Source organism: Hyaena hyaena, unplaced genomic scaffold, assembly GCF_003009895.1.
Source record: "Hyaena hyaena isolate Hyena2069 unplaced genomic scaffold, ASM300989v1 scaffold_121, whole genome shotgun sequence".
Taxonomy (NCBI): domain Eukaryota; kingdom Metazoa; phylum Chordata; class Mammalia; order Carnivora; family Hyaenidae; genus Hyaena; species Hyaena hyaena.
Window position 1 is genome coordinate 2,182,892 of NW_024080753.1, and position 21,043 is coordinate 2,203,934.

At 42.2% G+C, this 21,043-nt stretch overlaps 1 protein-coding gene across 3 annotated transcripts in view; it reads left to right on the forward strand.

Annotated features, from left to right (window-relative positions):
• Positions 1–4,118: 4,118 nt before the first annotated feature.
• Positions 4,119–21,043, forward strand: part of SCN10A (sodium voltage-gated channel alpha subunit 10) — a 92,550-nt gene continuing 75,625 nt past the window's right edge. For all 3 annotated transcript variants that reach the window (XM_039237171.1, XM_039237172.1, XM_039237173.1), the window contains exons 1-3: positions 4,119–4,388; positions 5,289–5,416; positions 8,356–8,436. In XM_039237171.1, coding sequence (XP_039093102.1) covers positions 4,119–4,388; positions 5,289–5,416; positions 8,356–8,436 — 479 coding nt within the window. The remainder of the gene's footprint in view (positions 4,389–5,288; positions 5,417–8,355; positions 8,437–21,043) is intronic.

A 21,043-nucleotide genomic window follows, 5' to 3' on the forward strand; every position in this document is an offset into this window, starting at 1 on the left:
TTATGTTTCAAATGTGACTTAAGACTTCCCATGATGTCTCTGTAACTTCAGTCTTTTCTGGAAAGTCTCTTTCTAGGAAACTAGCCTAAGTTGGCTGAGATCCAGAGCTACATTTAAGCTCCCAAAGGTCTATAGTTTTTTTCATTGCTGTATCCCTGGAGTTGAAAACCATGTCTGGCATACGGGAGGGAGACTTGTGGGAGAAGTACACATGAAGAAGAACCCCTAAGCTTCCATTTTGGAAAAATGGTTATGCAGTTTATTGAGATAGGGCACACAGGAATAGGGAAAGTCAAGGTGGAGAGAAGATTGAGAGATCATGCAGCACAATGACTTTGAGGTGTCTCTGGAGCATTCAAAGGGGTATGTCAAAGGCATTGGATTAGTGGGTCCAGGGTTCAGAAGAAAGGTCCAGATTTAGGACCCATGTACATGAAAATGATAATTTTGGTTGTATATAAATAGATGAGAGGAACCATAAGCAGCATGAGAAGATGCAATCCCACATTGATACATTCACCTGGAAAAACTATAATTATCTGTTTGCTTACATCATATCTGCCATGCGGAGGCAAAAGCTACATTAGTGGGGAAAATCCTCCCTTGTTTTTTTTTTTAAATTTTAAAATGTTTATCATTTTTGAGAGAGAGAGACAGAGAGCAAGTAGGGGAAGGGCAGGGAGAGAGGGAGACACAGAATGGGAAGCAGGCTTCAGGCTCTGAGCTGTCAGCACAGAGCCCAACGTGGGGCTTGAACTCACAGACCGCGAGATAATGGCCTGAGCTGAAGTTGGCTGCTTAGCCAACTGAGCCACCCAGGTGCCCCTCCCCCCCATTATTTTTCTTAAAAAGTATCAATGAGCTATATAACACAAAGGGGCTGCTCTAAGACCCCTTGAAAACTTCATCAAATCTGAATGCATTCAGATCAACCCATACCTCTATTAAGTCCAGAGCCCTCCAATGATGCCCCAGTCAGTAGGATTCCAGAACTGCTCCAGCCAGTGGGACTCATCCCAGAAATAGAAGAGCACTGGGTATGGAATCAAAAGTCCCAGAGACAAGCTTGTTTAGTCCAATAATATATTTATAACCTAGAGGATTCACTGGTTATTAATTGTCTTATATATAAGAAAATGCCATCTACTTACTCTTTAGGACTTCTGTGGGGATTAAAGAGACAATTGTGTCCACCTTTGTTGTTGCAGTAGGTTGATAATTTAAGTAATTCTTTTCATGAGGTTCAGCCATCTTTGTGGGCAACTCAGACTCACTGCATGACTATAGAAACATTTATTCTACTGATAACAATAGAAACTGGAAGAAAGAACCCTCTGTCCTGTTAAGATGTTCTAACAACTCATCCCAATGTGTGTGTGTGTGTGTGTGTGTGTGTGTGTGTGTGTGTGTGTTAGGAGGTCCCTCACTCCACCAAGGTGCAATTCTGCAGACAGTATCTGTGTGTTCTATAGTTTAACTCAATTCTGACACTATCTACCTGAAGATAGCATCAGATCTCACAGGTTAAGAGCTCAGTTTTATAGGACCGCCCCTTGCCCACATACACAAAACTTAAGATTCCAATTGCAAGCCCAGGTTGTTTCCTATGCTTCTGAACAACTGGCTATAAATCAGAGGTTTCCATGTCCTCCTCCTTGCATTTGGTTAATTTGCTAGAATGGCTCACAGAACTCATCGAAACACTTTGTTTCATATAACTCAGGGACAGCCAGATGAAAGGTGTATGGGCATAGAGCATAGGACAGGGTATGGGAAAGGAGTGCAGAGTTTTCATGTCCTTTCTGACATCTCTCTCCCCAGATCTCCATGTGTTCACCAACCCAGAAGCTCTCCAAATTCTGTTATTTCATGTTCTTATAAAGGCTTTATTATGTAGGCATGATTGATTAAACCATTGGCCATTGGTTATTGAACTCAACCTCCCTGGGAGTCAGAGGTGAGGTGGGGAGCTGAAAGCTTCAATCTTTTAATGGTTGGTTCCTCTGGAAATCAGTCCCCATCCTTAGGTGAGTTTCAAAAGGCACCTCATTGACATACATAAGACATCAATTAGGAAATTCTAAAGGTTTTAAGAGCTCTGTGTCAGAAGTGGGATAACAACCAAATACATATTTCTTGTTATAAACCACAACATCAGACCTGTCCTACCCACCGTAATCTCAAGGAGACCCTCGTTTGTACCCTTACTTATATCCACCTCCATTTAGCAGCCCTGAATCTGCTGGCCTGCCTAGACCATAGGTCTTGGCTGAAGACCAACTAGTTATTTCCATCACCAGTGAAATGACAAATGTGAAACACCCATTATCTATCCAATCACTTTTGGCTGACTTTGTTTCTTCTTAGAAACTGTTTACTCAATACGGCTCAGAAATATGAGTTAAGATGTCTTTATGGCCCATCCAGAAGAGATCCAGTGGGTAGCCTGGAAATCCCAGATACAAGGCAAATACCTACAGAAGCTTAACCCCCAGAAACAATCAAATTCCATTCTTGTTCCCATCCCTTGAGTATAATCTCCCTGAAGTTTCTGGCCAGTGGTTGCCCTAACTCTGATAACAGAAGGGTGGAGGTCCCAAGGACTGCCTCACCAAAACCTCTGAGGGGTCAGTTTCTTAGGATGGTCACTCAGCAGGGACACCCAGCCACTTGATGCTGGGCCACTTCTTCCCTGCTCCACGCAACACTGTCTTCTGCCTTGCCTCTACAATCCAGGAAGAGTTTCCTCTAGACTTTAGAGCTGTTGGAGCAGGTCATCAAATCCTACCCAAATCCTACACCTTCACTTCATCTCGCGTCCATAGTTGCACTGGCTTCCATTGCCTCCCAAAGATAGGACACCTTCAACAGCTTCAGCTATGAGCTTATAAGTGCAGCTTCCTAGATCTCACCTTAAACCTATTGAATGAGAATCTTTGTATGTTGGGTCCAACAATCTGTATCTTAACTCAAAGAGCAGTATATCCTGCTCTATGTATAGCATATATGTGTGTGTACATATAGCTATATGTAATGCTCATAAACTGCAGACATTCTGTTTGGTTCCAGACTAGTGCTAGGGGTGGCAAGCTTCCTGAGGACATTGCAGCCCATAGAAAACCTAGTCATTGGAGTGCCTTCCATGCTTTGTATGGATCATGCGGGACCAGAGTCCCAAAGACCCTGTCTGGCAGCATTAGAGACCATGTATTAGATCAAGATTTTACAAACTGATGGGACCATAGGACAGTTTTAAAATCATCATGACTTATTAAGTCATTGATAGGCTATCAGGAAATGTGGGTGCACTTAGATTAAAATAAACAGCAAAAAATGGACTTGTTAATCAATCATTTGAAGAAATAAGCAAACTCTTATTTATGATTTTTTTAAAAAGAAAACCATTATATTAGAAGAAAAAGCAACTATTTAGGAAAATTAAATAATGTATTTTATTAAGAAAAGAAAGAAATAAAACAAACATGCTGCCAAGCTTAGAGCATTCGGCAGACAGCACACTCTCAACTAGCAAGCCCAGCTCTGTGCTCAAGGAGCTGGGCTTTCTCTTCTCTCTTGCTGTCACATCCAGGAAAGGCTGTCACTTCTTAAAAGCATCCATTGCATAATAAAAGAACAATAAAACAGGTTAATGTCTTCCATACGTTTTAACAAATGCTTTTCAAAGGGGAAAATGTTACTAGCATTGTTTTTGCCGCAGACCACATGAACCAGTCTTTAGTGAGTGCAGGAGAGTGCCTATTGCTCAGTGGTCATAGAAACAAGAGAGAGGGCAGGATGGGTAAATCTGGGATGGTGATCGTGGTGGTGGTGGTGGTGGAGTAACGCTTTATAAGCTCATGGAGGGCATAGCTTGACCCTGAGGTGCCGGGAGGAGGGTGGAATAAACAGCCTCCCCTAAACTTCCACAGGGCAGTAAGACTCTGGGAAGAGCTCAGTGTGAGTTATTAAGGACAGAAGTGGGCGAGGAGGCTGTTCTAGCACCAGAGTGTGAGTTAGGAAAGAACTGGAGGGAGAGGGCCAGTGGGCAGGCTGTTACTTCTCTGTGGTGATGTCCACTCTCATAAGAGTGTAAATTCTTCCTGAAAAAGAATGAGAAGATGGAATTCCCCTTTGGGTCCCTGGAAACTACCAACTTCCGTCGATTCACTCCAGAGTCCCTGGCGGAGATTGAAAAGCGAATTGCTGCCAAGCAGGCAGCAAAGAAAGCCAAAGATAAGCCCAGAGAGCAGAAGGGCCAAGAAGAGAAGCCTCGGCCCCAGCTAGACTTGAAAGCTTGCAACCAGCTGCCCAAGTTCTATGGTGATCTCCCTGCAGAGCTGGTTGGGGAGCCGCTGGAGGATCTGGACCCCTTCTACAGCACACACCGGGTAAGGGTGACGTGCTTCAAAGGCTGTTCTCAGCTCTGGGAGAGGAAGCCCCTGCCCCACTCAGCCTAGGGGGTTCTCCTGTGCCTGGATGATGGGGCTATCAGCTAGACTCAGTTAATGACAAATATATCCGACTCCCCTCTTTGGCACTCTTTGCATTTTTATAGTATTTATGGTAGGGGCTAATTAAACTCAAAACCTCAAACGCAGCAACGGGGTCCTGAAATCAGAACATTTGAGAACCACTAGTTTAAGTAAGCGCTGCTTTATGACCATTCCCCTGTTTGTATAGTGTCTTAGCTATTCCCTCCCGGGGAAGACAGTGTGCATATTTGGGAGTTGGGAGGAGCAGGAATTAGCCATCTCAGATCTGGTTTCTAGAGCAAATAAAAAGGCACTGGAATGTCTTTCTCCCTCCTCTCATGGACCAAGAGCCCTTACCTTCTCAGATGCTCACAGGGAACCAGTAGAGGGTTTCAAAAGCGAGACAGACGTAGGAAGTGGAGGGTAGAGGGAACACCCCAGCACCAGGGATGACCCGCTAAGCAGAAGAGGAATTTAGTGCAGCCAGACCCCACCTTCCTGCTGCCAGGATCCTGGCCGTGGGCCTGATGCATCTTACCAGCCCCAGGTCAGCTGCCTGCCCACTGGGCACTCTCAGTGGGCTAATCCTGATGCACAGTCAAGTGACTGTGGGTCTTGCTAGGGGGTGAGGATATGGCTTTTAGTCCCAGACGCCACTAACTCTGCCTCTCCGCTTGGCTCTCCGCTGATGGATGCGTGGTTCTCAGAGCGTTTCTTGCTCATAAGCCTGAGATGACACCTTCGTGCTTGACAACATGGCTGTGCGAGGCCCATGCTTCTCACTGTAGGCCCACCTTCTGCTTTGTTTTGTTGTAGACGTTTATGGTGCTGAACAAAGGGAGGACCATTTCCCGGTTTAGTGCAACTCGGGCCCTGTGGTTATTCAGTCCTTTCAACCTGACCAGGAGAGCCGCCATCAAGGTGTCTGTCCACTCATATCCTTTGCACTGTCGCTTCTCCCACACGGTTCCTTTTAGAATCAGGCTTTGCCCTGTGTCCAGTACCTTCTCCAGAGCTTAGCAATAGAGGTTTTCTCTGACTGAGCCCTGAGACAACGAAATCATTAAGTCGAAAGGAAAAAATGCTGTGGCTTTCATGTGTCCAGGACCCCAAAGCAGCCCGAAGACAGAGGAGGTGCTCGTGCAAGCCACAGGTGGGTTGGGGTTCACCCAGACTGGTCGGGACACACCTGCGCATGCATCACCCAGAAACCGTCCTCCGTATGAAGGAGCTTTGCTGATGTAGAGCCTGGCACACTTTTACCATATGAGGCCTGCTCATCTCACGACATAATAACCACCCAGAGGGCCCTGGGGGTTCTTGGGGCAGATGAGACAAGCATGGGCTGTTACCCTGCGCCTTAGCCATGCTGGGAAGTGGCAAAAAAGCAGTACCTGCCAGAGGACAGAGGGGACAGGCCACAGTGGGTGGAGCTAGATTGTGTCGGTGGGACCACGCTGGTCACTGGGCACTGCCAACCTCCCAAGTTACCCCCAAACTGCCAGCAGGTTAGAAAGGTCAGCAATGCAAAAACAACAACAGAAAGAAACCTGTCAACGGTGCGAGGCTCATGCCACTGGGGCGTGTAGTACTGATTAGAGACACATCAGTCAAATCCTGTGTTCTATTAACTGCTCCTAGGTAGCTTCGGAATCTGCCTTCCGTTTTTGTTTTGTTTTGCTTTGATTTTCAAGGCAAGCCAAACCAGGACGAAAAAGAGACTTTGGCTTGGTTCCCAAGGATCTTCCCTGGTGACTGTCCAAATTGGAAGTTCCTAATGACAAATTCAGCCCTGGCTTCCGGGAGGTTGGTTTGCAGGAACAGCCTTGCCTCAGCTGCCTGACAGATGGTAGCCAGCCCCTTCTTGGGAGGCTCTGGTAAAAGGAGCGCTCTCCCTGCCATTCTGCGCTGCGGGACAGCGCTCGGTGAGCTGGTAGCTCTGGCCCGGGCTCGCCCCGGTATGAAACCTTGCCGCCCCTTGTACTTGCATTACGTTTCCCTTCACATGTTTGATCTTTATGGCCAAGCAGTGGGGGTTATATTTCTTAATTCTATCTTGGATCTTCTGATCCTATATGTAACGATAATAGTAGGCTACCATTTGCTACATACCTCCTCACCGTCACAGGTACAGAAATCTTTGAAGAAGGGGTTAGCATCCCCATTTTACAGATGTTGAAACTATTACTCAAAGGCATTAAATAAGTTGTCCAAGGTCACACAGCCAGTTAAGAGGTCCAGCCTGCATCCTGCTTAGAACAATATCAGCAATAAATAAGTAGGCAGTTAATGGAAATGAACTGAGGTAATTTATTCTCTCAGTATGTCATCTCCACTTGGGTGTTTTTAAAATATATATATATCCAATTACATAAAAACTACAAATAAAGAAAAGCAGCAAATATACAAACTCCTCTCCATGCATCCTGGATGAGTTATGTCTCAATTAGCCGTAGGAAACACCTAATTAGAAATAAAATCCCTTTAAAGAATCAAGTGACCAGTGAATATTCTATTCACCTTGAGATTTGATGAATCATAATTGCCAGATGGAGTCATAGCTGGACCAAAAAGCTATTTAGTGTCGGCTTCTCACAAAAGCCCGCATGTGTATATTGAAATGTTATGAACTTGGTAGCTCGACTCCCAAAAGATACTCTTGAAGCTATGGAATTCTCGGTGTCCTATTATTAATATTTCACCAAATTAGTAATTCTAATCAACTTTCCTATGCATGTTTCCACAAGTAACATTATACCTAAGACATTGCTTTTAAAGGTTTGTGGAGTTGGAGATATGATTTTAATTTAATCCTTGGGTTAACATTTCCCCCCATGTGAACATATTTCCTAACTTAATTGCAAGTCAACAGGAAAATGTGGCTTAATTAGCAGAATTTCCCTTTTCAAAATAGATGTGTTCCTAAGTAACTGCAAAACAGGGCACATTAAAGACAGTTACAGAAAACTATAATAGCTTTAAAATACCTCTGCTCGAACTGAAATTATGAAAGATGAGTGGCTCGCGCTCTCTGTAGGTCAAGCTTATCTTCAGGCTTTGTTTTTCCTTTGCAAGTGATTGTTAGGAGCCCATGCTCGTCCTGAGAAAAATGTCCACTGGAAGAAATTTCTCTCTGGGCCTCCCTCCATCTATTTAGCCCTTTCCACTCACCTTCCTCACGGTCTCCTTCCCTTTGAGGTCATCCCTTGCCTCAACCTCGGAAACTCTTCCCTCTGGTTACCCGGGTTCTCTACCACAGCCCACTTGCATCTGGAGTCTCCCTTCCCCGCGCCTGCCCCCGCCACTCCTGGCCCGGGCTCCGCGTCCTCAGTGTGGCCGATCTCAGCTGAGTCGGGCAAACGGTCTGACTGAATTAATTCCCAGGAAAGCTGGCAATCCTCCCTTTACCTCTAACTTCTGAGGAGTATTTTCTTTGGCTTTTAGGAAAAAAGAGACCTTTGCTGGATGTAATTCCAGGCTGTATTGTAGAGGGAAACGAAGGCGTCAGGGCAGCAGGACATTTTGGAGAAAGGGTCCTTGTTTCTTGCCTGCTGGCTCAGGGTTCTGCTATCAGACAATCCGAGGACACATCTCAGCACCATGGCTGACTGGCTGTATGACCTAGGAAACCTTACGTAAGCGTTTTAAGCCTATTTTCTTGGGTCGGGCACGTAGATTGGATATCTACCTCTAGGTCCAGCTGTATTAGAAACAACGTGGAGTAGCCAGCCCGGGATAGGCGCTCTGTAAATGTTAGCAGCTGTTACGTGACAAAGCCGCAAAGCTGATCCTACCTAAAAGCTATGAATTTAATTGTTCAGCAGCAAGATGACGTCAGGGAAATACGGCGACTCTCAGCTTTTCCTTAACACAGTGCTCTCAGGTGGTTCAGTTTATTTATTACGGTCACCATTTTGGTCAACTGTGTGGGCATGACTCAGAACGAGCTTCCGGAGAGAATCGAGTAAGTAGACTTGCTGTCACTCTCATTCCTGTGCATCCTCTTCCTGCTCACTCCACCTCTCCTTCCTCTCCGTGGCTTTTTCCTTTTTTGCTCCTGCTAGTGAACTTTGAGGCTCGCAGACCTCATGATGGTTAGGTATTTCCTTCTCTGTGGACTTTGGTTCATAAGCACACATGCGATTCTCAGCTTTGAAGAACTGTAGATGGGTGGTGCTCAACCTTGGGATCCCCTGGGGAGATTTTTAAAATATTAATGCCCGGGTCTCAGTCCCAGAGGGTCTGACTTCGTTAGTCTGGGGTAGGCCGGGCAGATGAGGCTCCCCACCACCCACTCCCCACACTCACCTGCCAGGCACACAGGAACCAGGTTCAGGGAAGGCTTACTCTGAGAGGCAGGAGCAAAGTTGAGACAGAATGAAGAACAAATGGTTCTGGAACATATTCAGAAAATTACCCATGAATGAAGCTATTTATGTTATCATGGCTCATACACTTCAAAGTGCCCTTAATAGTCCTGAGAGTATTCTATTTCCCTGGGTTAGCAGAAGGAAACTCTGTAGTTTCAGAACCTAGTGGGGCCTTTCCAAAAGCACCAAAAAATCCAAGAGAGGTTCCCCCAGCTCAGCGCAAGACTGACATACCTTTGGTATAATAATGGGAAGTCTGTAGAGCTTTGTCTTTTCCACCTTATAAATGAAAAAAATATATTTTTGCTGATTATAACATTAAGACATGCCACGATAGAAAATACATGTAACCCTTAAACAATGTAGTAGTGGTGTGGGTCCACTTTTTACATGGATTTTTTCAATAATTATAATACAATATTGTAAATGTATTTTCTCTTCCTTGTGATTTTCTTAATAATATTTTCTTTTCCCTAGCTTACTTTACTGTAAGAAGACAGTCTCTAATACATATAACATACAAAATATGTGCTAATTGATGATTGATGTTATCGATAAGGCTTCCTGTCCACAGTAGGCTCTTAGTAGTTAAACTTCTCGGAGTCAAAACCTATATGTAGGTTTTTACTGTGCAAGGGTCAGTGCCTTTAACCCCTGTGCTGTTCAAGGGTCCACTATATGTTTTATTTCTATGACTAGATTAAAGAGAATAATCATGTAGTCATCTTAATTGATGCTGAAAAATCATTTGATAAAGTTTGGTATCTGTTTGTGATTAGAAATACCTAGAAAAAGAAGGAATCTAAAGGAATTGCCGTGCTCTGATGAAGGGCAATTACACTGAAGGAGGTAGCAAATATCATGCTTATTTTTTAAAAAAATTTTAATGTTTTTATTTATTTCTGAGAGAGAGAGACAGCGTGAAGAGGGGAGGGTCAGAGAGAGAGGGAGACACAGAATCCGAAACAGGCTCCAGGCTCTGAGCTGTCAGCACAGAGTCTGACACGGGGCACGAACCCATCGAGCAGTAAGATCATGACCTGATCTGAAGTTGGATGCTTAACCGACTGAGCCACCCAGGTGCCCCCAAACAATGGTTTTTAAAAAATACCATTTACACTGGCATTTTACAATAAAAGTATCTAGAAACAAGATTATCAAAGTATGAGTAAGATCTCTACCAAAAAAATTATGAAAAATAGCAAGTGAGATGATAGAAAATCCAATACATGGAGAGATGTATTATATTCCCGGATTCAAAGTCACAATATTCTAAGACTACTCAAAATGACTGAAGAACTTCATGTGAGCCCAATCAAGATTCCAACAAGTTTTTTTTTTTATTACTCAATGAATTGACTCTAAGATTTCTATAAAAATGCAAAGAGCAAATTATAGCCAACACTTTTGAGGAAGAAAAAACAAGATGGGAGAGGAAAACTGGCCCTACTGGATGTTAGAATGTACCGTAAAGCTCCAATAGTTAAACCATGTGCAGCGGAGGTGAGATTAGTCAGCCTCGTGGGACAGAATATTTGGCTCGCGTACAGCCATTGAATTTGCACCGCAGCACAGTGTGGAGAGGGCAGTCCTCAATAAATGGTGCTGAAGAATTCGGTATCTTTTTTTTTTTTAAAGAATGAATAATCCATTAAAAAAATTTCTTTTTAATGTTTTTATTTATTTCTAGGAGAGAGAGAGACAGCGTGACCAGGGGAGGGTCAGAGAGAGAGGTAGTCACAGACTCTGAAACAGGCTCCAGGCTCTGAGCTGTCAGCACAGAGCCCGACGCGGGGCTCGAACCCACGAACCGCGAGATCATGACCTAAGCGAAAGTCGGACACTTGACCGACTAAGCCACCCAGGCGCCCCGAAGAATTCGGTATCTTAATAGAAAAATTACTTTGAACATCCAACTTTCTGCCACATACAAGAATCAACTCTAGGTGGATGAATAGTTAAATTCTTTTATAAAAGACAAAAACAAAGCTTTTAGGGAAAAATAAAAGGAGAATTTCTTCATGACCTCAGGTTAGGGAAGGATTTATTACATATGGCACAAGAAGCACTAATCATAGAGGAAAAAACTGATACATTTTAGCATGCTAAAATTAAGAATTTCTGTTCATGAGAAGACAACTTTGTAAGAGTGAAAAAGCAAGCCTCCTGAGTAGGAGATATTTGCAACACACGTACCTAAAAAATGTTTCTATCCAGAAGAATGAGCCCCTACAAATCATTAGAAAAAGATCGAGCAACCAATTTTGAGGTGAGCAAAATATTTGTATAAGATACTTCACCAAAGGGGCGCCTGGGTGGCTTAGTCGGTTAAGCGTCCGACTTTCGCTTAGGTCATGATCTCGCGGTTCGTGGGTTCGAGCCCCGCGTCGGGCTCTGTGCTGACTGCCAGCTCAGAGCCTGGGGCCTGTTTCAGAGTCTGTGACTCCCTCTCTCTCTGACCCTCCCCGGCTCACGCTGTCTCTCTCTCCTAGAAATAAATAAAACATTAAAAAAAAAGAAAGATACTTCACCAAAGCAGAAACCCAAATGGTCAATAAACATATGAAAATATCCTTAACCAAAGAAATGTGAATTAAAATTACACTGAGCGGTTGGGACAGCTCAGTCAGTTACGCATCTGACTGTTGATTTCAGCTCGGGGTCGTGATCTCATGGTTTACGGGTTTGAGCCCCACGTGGGATTCTTTCTTTCTCCCTCTCCCTCTGCCCCTCCCACACTCTCCGTCTCTCAAAATAAATAAATAAACTTTAAAAATTTTTTTAAAAGTTACACCGAGAGGGGCGCCTGGGTGGCTCAGTCGGTTAAACATCCAACTTCGGCTCAGGTCATGATCTCACGGTCGTGGGTTCAAGCCCCATGTCGGGCTCTGTGCTGACAGCCAGCTCAGATGCAGGAGCCTGCTTTGGATTCTTTGTCTCGCTCTCTCTCTGACCCTCCCCTGCTCATGCTCTCTCTCTCTCTCTCTCTCTCTCTCTCTCAGAAATAAATAAAACAATTTAAAAATTATAACCGAGAGATGATTTAATTGTGACAATACCGAATATTAAGAAAGGTAGGGAGCAACCGAAACTTGTATACTGCTGGTGGGAACGTAAATTTGTACAACATCTTTGGAAATCAGCGAATATCCTCAAATAAAGGTGAAGACACACATATACTTTGATCCTTAATTATACACTCAACAGAAATATGCATAGGCACCAGGATATAGCTACAAGAAAGTTTACAAACACTGTCCATAAAGCCCCAAACTGGAAACAACCCAATTGTCCAAAACTTTTTGAATGCATTAAATATCTCTCTTATATTTTAAAAATAGGATAATGTATAGCAATGGAAATGAGTAAATTATTGTTCCAAAAAACAAGGATGAATAAAGTCAGACATAAAAGATTATGTAAGTATGATTCCGTTTATACAAAATTTAAAAACAAGCAGAACTTAACTATTTAGTTTAGAGATGCTTACTTAGGACATAAAAATATAAGTACAATCTATAGGGCAGAGGAGGGAGGACATAGTTGAGAAGGGGCTTGTGGGGTGCTCATGATGTTCCATTTAGTGACGTGAGTAGTTGTCACACCGCCACTATTGACTGGATTATGCCCCCCCCAATCCATATATTGAAGCCATGTGACTGTATTGGAGAAGGGGCCTTTAAGGAGGTGACAAGGTTAAATTAGGTCAGAAGAGCAGAGCCGTGACCCAGGAGAACTGGTGTCCTTGTAAGAAGAGGAATGGATTTCAGGACTCTCTCTTTGCCATGTGAGGATGTAGCAAGGAATCAGTCCTTAGCAAACCAAGGAGAAGGCTCTCACCACAGCCTGGCCAAGAGACACCTCAGCTCCCATTTCCCGCCTCTGCAACTGTGAGAAGTCAGCTTCTGTGCTTTGACCGCTCTGTCGATGGTGTGTTGTTGTGGTAGCCCGAGCTATGTGCAAGCTTTCATTTTACAATTAATTTATGGTCCGTATGTGTTTTTTATTATGCACATTACATATCATAATAAAAAGCTTAAAAACAAAATAACTTTTAAAAAATGGCCACTGCATAAAATACAGACTACTGAAAAATATAAATCAGAAAAGAGTTAACTAGGTCGAGAAATCACTGTTGATATTTTAGCTTATTCTCCCTCTCCTTCTCGCTCTCTCTCTCTCCCCATATATAAAAAGTTGGAGATCTAATTGGCTTTATCAAATGATTCATGAACCAGGCAGCAGCCCATCTAGCAAGTAGAGAGGAGGTGTACAAAATGGAAGGTTTTATAGGTAGGAACGTAAGGGTAAGAAAGTTATTAGCAAAGGAAAAGGATTCTTCCAGAGGGGGCAGTTTGCAAGGGGAAAAAGCGAAGTGTCTTCTCATGTAGATTACCTCAGCTTTCTTTTGGGGATGGAGAGGACCCAGGTGACAGACTCTTGGATGAAAAGAATAACTTCCTGACTGACCAGTCAAGGCCACATTTCTGGGGGAGGTTGAAACTACCAAAAGATTGGGTGTTAAGCCCCGGTTTGGGAACTCACTAAGTGGCACCATTTTGGGCCTGCGGTTTTCTTAACTATATATAGGCTGAGATCATATAGCATGTAAAAATCTCTATCCTTATTTTGAACTTTTAAGGCAAAGCATTTCTTTCAAAAGTAAGAGTTATTTGGGGATTCTGGTTAAATATGGAAGATAGCATGCATATGTTTTACCCCCACCCTCTCGGAACGCCAATAAAATGACAGCAGGGGAATAAGAATGGTATAAATACACAAGAACGAAAAGAAGGAGAAGCAAAGCACAGAGGACAAAGATGTCAAAACAATCTGGGAAGGACAAGGTGGGCGGAGGCCTGGCAAATGACTCGCACATCAGGACTTACTAGAGGGGTGAAGATGACAGTCGAGGCATTTTACCCCCTAAAACCACAGAGGCCCTGAAGCTGTGGACATGATCCAAACAGCAGTGACTGGGAGTGGAAGGAGGAAAGGACGTGGGAGCAGAGGATGCTCACTTGCTGCTGCTTCTATAATAGCAAGAAGTGAAAGAGTCGTCTTTCAAGTAGATAAATCAAGGAATGGAAATAATTCTACTAAACGGTATAAAGGTAAGCCCCCAAACTGCACCCTTAAGTACAATCAGGTGATGCGTAAAGTGGAGGGGCAAAGGAAGAGAGTTGCCAAATCGAAATAAGACATATTATATAGATAGTACACTAAGGACAATGAGCTACCCGGCTTTAGTTATAATTACGAATTTATACTTATAAAGGCAACCAATAGAACTAAAATAAACACTGTTTTAAATTTAGAATCATACACAAAAAGCAAATGATACATATCAGGTAAAATATATTTTTAAAAAATGAGGAAATACATGACTTATAGTTATATAAACAAAGATCAAACAATTCTCTTATGCCAATAAATATAAATGGATTTGACCCATCCGTTTAAAAAAATTCACACATACTCATATATTACAAAGCAACATCCAACGTTCTGTTGAATAAACAGTATACTGCTCCAGGTCATATGGAAAAATCAACATTAAAGAACGCTGTGTCCAACATCAAGTGTCCAACTCGTGATCATGGGTCATGAGCTTTAGATCCACGTGTGGCTCTGGGCCACCAGCTTGGGGTCCTCTTCCCCCCCGCTCTCTGCCCCTCCCCTACATGTTCTCTCTCTCAGAATAAATAAATACACTTAAACAAAAAAGAATGTATAAAGATATACGCAAAGGCATACAGGAAGAGAGAGAGAGAGATGAGATGTGAATATCAAAGAAGGTGAAATTTGAGCCAAAAATCATTAAACGGGATAAAAATGACACTTCATAGTGCAAAATAATCCAAAACAGTCATGTATGTCTTTGAAACAAATAATGTGGCAACAGTGTTCCGAAGTCAAAAATCACAAGAATATAAAGGTAAATAGACAAAAACATTACAAGGATCAGAGGGTGTAATTAATTTCAGCCTATGACAGGTCGAGTGTATAAAAAAGTATGTAAAGGTATAGATGACCTGAACATGTAATTCCTAAGACACATCTGGTTAATATGTATCAAACTATATTCCCTGAAAAACAGAGAATATACTGCCAAACAAATTGACCAAGTGTTAAATCACAACAAAACTTCAACAAGCTCCAACAAGCAAAAATAACACAAGAAACATTCTTCCAGCACACTGTAATAAATAACAAAATTAGAAGGGGAAAAAAAGGCCTCTCCATTTGGTAATGTTAAAATCCTTGAAACTCTTAGATTAAAAAATACTACAAACTTAAATTATAGAATATTTAAATCAGTGCAAAATGAAAAGAATTATTTAACCACCCAGTATAAAGCTAAAAGAAGAAAATAAATGAAAGGAAAATGAATTAATAATTTAAAAGAAAAAATAGCAAGGTAAGAAATAGGAAAACAGTAGGAACGATAAGCCCAAAAACTGTTGTAAAATATATATGTAAGACATTTATACTGAAAGATGACAAAACACTACTGAGAGAAATTTTAAAGTATAAAATAAATTTAACAATATCTCAGCGTGTCTGGGTGGCTCAGTCGGTGAAGCATCCAACTCTTGGTTTCAGCTCAGGTCATGACCTCATGGTTTGTGGGATCGAGCCCCACATCGTTCTCTGCACTGACCGCGCGGAGCCTCCTTGGGATTCTCTCTCCGCCCTTCTCTGCTCATGGATGCACATGCGCCCGCTCTCTGCCTGTCTCTCTCAAAAATAAATAAATAAACATTTAAAAACTTAACAATATCTCATGTTTAGGGATTAGAAAACTCACCAGCTGTTACAATACCAAGGCTACCCAAATTGATCTATAGAGTTCCAATTTACTGAAGTCTGAATAAAAATCCTAGCAGCCTATGTTCCGTGGAAATGGAATAGATTTCACTACATGGATGAAGCAAAATCTATTTAACTATTATCCTGTTACAGACATTTATGTTGGCCCTAATCAACACAACCCTCATATTTTGTCACCATGAGTCTTCAGTAAGTACCCTTCCTTACTCACGTATCTTTGCACAATAACGTAGATGTATGTGAGGGATGGATTCTCAGAAGCGGAATTACTAGGTCAAAGGGACATGCAGTTTTAATTTTTGAGGTATCACCAAACTGTTTTCCAAGGTCATACCAGTTTCCATTCCCACTATTATTAAATTCATTCTTTATCAGATTTTGTATGAACTGAATTGTTGAGAAAGCTTCTTTTATAAACCCAGGTGGAAAAATATAGACATAAAAGATAAGTCTACGTATCTGGTTTTATTTCTAGAAACTTATGTGGCAGGTACTGGAGGATGTTCAGCATCCTTGGCCTCGGGAAAATGATCAGAATGCAGATTCCATTTTTGAAATGCAAACTTATAACAGCCATTGGTTGCTGGGAGCCCAAAGGAAAAGGGTAAATGTCTGTGGGATACACTGGGGCTACAAAGATCACGCTGTGTATTCTTTTTTTTAAATTTTTAATAGTTTTTATTTATTTGTTTGTTTGTTTATTTATTTATTTTTGAGAGAGAGAGACAGCGTGAGCAGGGGAGGGGCAGAGAGAGAGGGAGACACAGAATCCGGAGCAGCTCCAGGCTCTGAGCTGTCAGCACGGAGCCCGACGCGGGGCGGGGCTCGAACCCACGAACCGGGAGATCATGACCTGAGCCGAAGTCGGAGGCTTAATGGACTGAGCCCCCCGGACGCCCCTACACTGTATATTCTTGACGAGAAATAAGATCATAGCCAGCGAGGAATCAGAAGCCAGTTCCTATCACCATGTTCTTGATACAATGCTTTGGACACAGCAGTTCCCATCTCTGATCGCCCTTCCCAGACATTACACATCCCTGAAACATTAGCTTTATACTGCTGCCTGCTGGCAAAGACTGCCTGCCTGCCTCTCTGTCTGCTTGTTGCATATATACATATATATATATATATATATATATATGCTGAGAAAGAAACTGCAGGGGCGCCTGGGTGGCTCAGTCAGTTAAGCATCTGATTTCAGCTCAGGTCATGACCTTGCAGTTTGTGAGTTTGAGCCCCACATCAGGCTCTGTGCTGACAGATCAGAGCCTGGAGCCTGCTTCCCAGTCTGTGTATCCTCTCTGTCTGCCCCTCCCCTGCTCATGCTCTGTCTCTCTCTCTCTCTCTCTCTCACTCACTCACTCAAAAATACTTAAACATTAAAAAAATTTTAAGGAAATTAGGGATTCATTGCGGTCACAAAGGGGAAGAACATATCAGACCGGGCCCCAGTTGGAGATGAAAACCGCAGGGGAATGTTCTACTGTCCCTGCCTCCTAGGCTCATAGAGAGTCACTCAGAAGGCCCTGTGATGGCCCTAAGATGCCCATCACTAACCACGCTGAGAATCTGAAGAAGCATTTGACAAAATACAGCAATCTGGTTGCAGGGACAAGCACAGTGGAAGATAAATATTTTCTCACCTGGAAAAAAACACACGAAGAGAGACTAAACCCATGGCAACAGGGGAATGCGTACCTGGCCACGCACTTTCCAAGTGAACACGAAGGACGCCATGTTGTGTGCACACTTCAGCTGATGCTTTTTTTTTAATTTTTAAAAATTAAAAAAAAAATGTTTTTACTTTTTAATTTACATCCAAGTTAGTTAGCATATAGTGCTATAATGATTTCAGGAGCAGATTCCAGTGATTCATTCCCGATGCAACTCCCAGTGCTCATCCCAACACGTGTCCTCCTTAAGGCCCCTGGTCCATGCAGCCCATCCCCCCCCAGCAACCGTGTTTGTTCTCCGTATTTAAGAGTCTCTTCTGTGTTGTCCCCCTCCCTGTTTTTATATTATTTTTTCTTCCCTTCCCTTATGTTCATCTGTTTTGTATCTTAAATTCCTCGTATGAGTGAAGTCACGTAATATTTGTCTTTCTCTGACTGATTAATTTCGCTTAACATAATACCTTGTAGTTCTGTCCACATAGCTGTAAATGGCAAGATTTCATTCTTTTTGACTGCCAAGTAATACTCCGTTGTATATATATATATCTTCTTTATCCATTTATCTGTTGATGACATTTGGGCCCTTTCCCTACTTTGGCTATTGTTGATAGCGCTGCTACGAATGTTGGCGTGCACGTGCCCCCTTGGAACAGCACACCTGTATACCTCGGATAAATACTTCGTAGTGCGATTTCTGAGTCGTACCGTAGTTCTGTTTTTAATTTTTTGAGGAACCTTCATACTGTTTTCCAGAGTCACTGCACCAGTGTGCATTCCCGCCAGCCGTGCAAAAGAGGTCCTCTTTCTCTGCATCCTCGCCAACATCTGTTGTTGCCCGAGTTGTTAATTTTAGCCATTGTTACTGGACTGGGGTGGTATCTCATTGTGGTTTTGATTTGTATGTCCCTGATGATGAGTGATGTGTCTGTTTTTCATGCGCATTTTTTCATGTGTCTGTTAGCCATCTGGATGTCTTCTTTGGAGAAATGTCTATTCGTGTCTTTTGCCCATTTCTTTACTAGATTGTTTTTGGGGGTTGAGTTTGATAGGTTCTTTACAGATTTTGGATACTAACCTTTTATCTGATGTCATTTGCAGGTATCTTCTTCCATTCTGTTGGTTGTCTTATTTAGTTTTGCTGATTGTTTTCTTTGCTGTGCAGAAGATTTTTATTTTGATGAGGTCCCAATAGTTCACTTTTGCTTTTGTTTCCCTTGCCTCCAGAGATGTGTTGAGTAAGAAGTTGCTGTGACCAAGGTCAAAGAAGTTTTTGCCTGCTTTCTCCTAGAGGATTTTGATGGCTTCCTGTCTTATGTTTAGGTCTTTCACCCATTTTCAGTTTATTTTTGTGTGTGGTGTAAGAAAGAGATCCAGGTTCGTTTTTCCACATGTCGCTGTCCAGTTTTCCCAGCACTACTTGCTGAAAAGACTGTCTTTATTCCACTGGATATTCTTTCCTGCTTTGTCAAAGATGAGTTGGTCATACGTTTGTGGGTCCATTTCTGGGTGCTCTATCCTGTTCCGTTGGTCTGAGTGTCTGTTTCTGCGACAGTACCATACTGCCTTGATGAATTCAGCTTTGTAATACATCTTGAAGTCTGGGATTGTGATGCCTCCAGCTTTGGTTTTCTTTTTCAAGATTCCATTGGCTACTGGGGGTCTTTTCTGGTTCCATACAAATTTTAGGATTGTTTACTCTAGCTCTGTGAAGAATGCTGGTGTTATTCTGATAGGGACTGCACTGAATATGTAGATTGCTTTGGGTACTACTGACATGTTAACGCTATTTGTTCTTCCTACCCAGGAGCAGGGAATATTTGTCCATTTTTTGAGTCTTCTTCAATTACTTTCATAACCTTTCTACAGTTTTCAGTGTATAGATTCTTCACCTCTTTGGTCAGGTTCATTCCTAGGTATTTTATGGGTTTTGGTGCAATTGTAAATGGGATCAGTTCCTTGATTTCGCTTTCTGTTGCTTTGTTACTGGTGTATAGGAATGCAACCGATTTCTGTGCATTGATTTTCTATCCTGCAACTTAACTGAACTCATGGATCAGTTTTAGCAGTTTATTGGTGAAATCTTTTGGGTTTTCTATATAGAGTATCATGTCATCTGCAAAGAGTGAAAGTTTGCCTTCCTCCTTGCTTATTTGGATGCCTTTTATTCCTTTGTGCTGATTGTTGAGGCTAGAACTTCCAATACCATGTTGAATAACAGTGTCTAGCTGATGCTTTTTAGAAATCAATATTGTGACTTCGAGATTGCTCTAAATGGATACATGTAGACTTATTTCTTTTATTTTTTTACTGCTGTGTAGTACTCCATAAAGGTTTTCTGTATTTTCTTCTAAGCATCATACTATTTCTTCCTACATTTAGATATTTCACACCACCCCCTAGACTTTAAAGGCATACACACATGGCTTGAGGTAGGCTTCTAATATTTTTCTTTATGGATTATCCCACCACCATTTTTAATGGATCATTGTTTCCAAAGCGATCCCTTCTACTACCTCTGTCATGCAGCAGGCTCTCATGCACTCTCAGGTCTGTTTCTCCCATTATTTATTTGTTACTCTGTCAGTCAACGCCACACTGATTTAAGTGCTTCATAATAAAATTTGATCTGGTTGATCAAAACACTCTTCCTTATTTACCTTCCTCAAAATCATGAGTTCTTGGGGCATCTGGGTGGCTCAGTCGGTTAAGCATCTGACTCTTGGTTTCAGCCCAGAGCATGATCTCATGGTCCATGAGTTCGAGCCCCGCGTCCGGCTTGGCGATGAAGCTGCAGAGCCTGCTTGGGATTCTCTCTCTCCCTCCTTCTGTCCCTCCCCATCCCTCTCAAAATAAATAAACATAAAAAAATAAAATCATTAGTTCTTCCTTCTCTTTACTTTTCTACATCAGTTAAAGGGTCATATTTTCAAGCTTTTTTCTTACCAATCTGTTGATTTTCATTGTAGATCCACTGAATTTATTTATTTCCACTCAAAGAATCACCACATTTATATCAAGCCTTCCCTTCCATCAGCATGGGGTATCTCCCAATTTATACAGATCTTCTTTTATATTCTTCTGTAACATTATGTCTTATGTAAAGTACTTACATTTCTTATCCCTAGGTACATTATCATTGTAGTTGTCCTTTTGAGTATTTATTTAAAATTTTTAAAAAATATTTATTTATTTTTGAGAGACAGAACACAAGTGGGGAGGGGCAGAGAGAGAAGGAGACACAGACTCAGAAGCAGGCTCCAGGCTCTGAGCTGTCAGCACAGAGCCCGACACGGGGCTCAAACTCACAAACTATGAGATCATGACCTGAGCTAAAGCCAGACGCTTTACCAACGGAGCCACCCAGGCGCCCCTGAGTATTTATTTTTATTGCTAAAACACGTCAATGTTATTAGTGTCTACATATTGGTTTTGTACCCAACAACTTTGCTGAACTCCTGAACAAGTTCAACGTTTTTCTGTAGATTCTCTTGTGTTTTCTATTGAAACAATTATATCATCTGCAAATAGTGATGCACGGGTTTTTCTCTTTGTGAGTCTTATGCCACTTGTTTGTTTTTCCTGTCTTACTGAACTGGCTGGGCCTTCAGCACAATGTTGAATTGAAGCAACAAAAATGAGTATATCTCTTTTGCTCTTGATTTTAAAGAGTATGCTTCTAAATTTCACTATT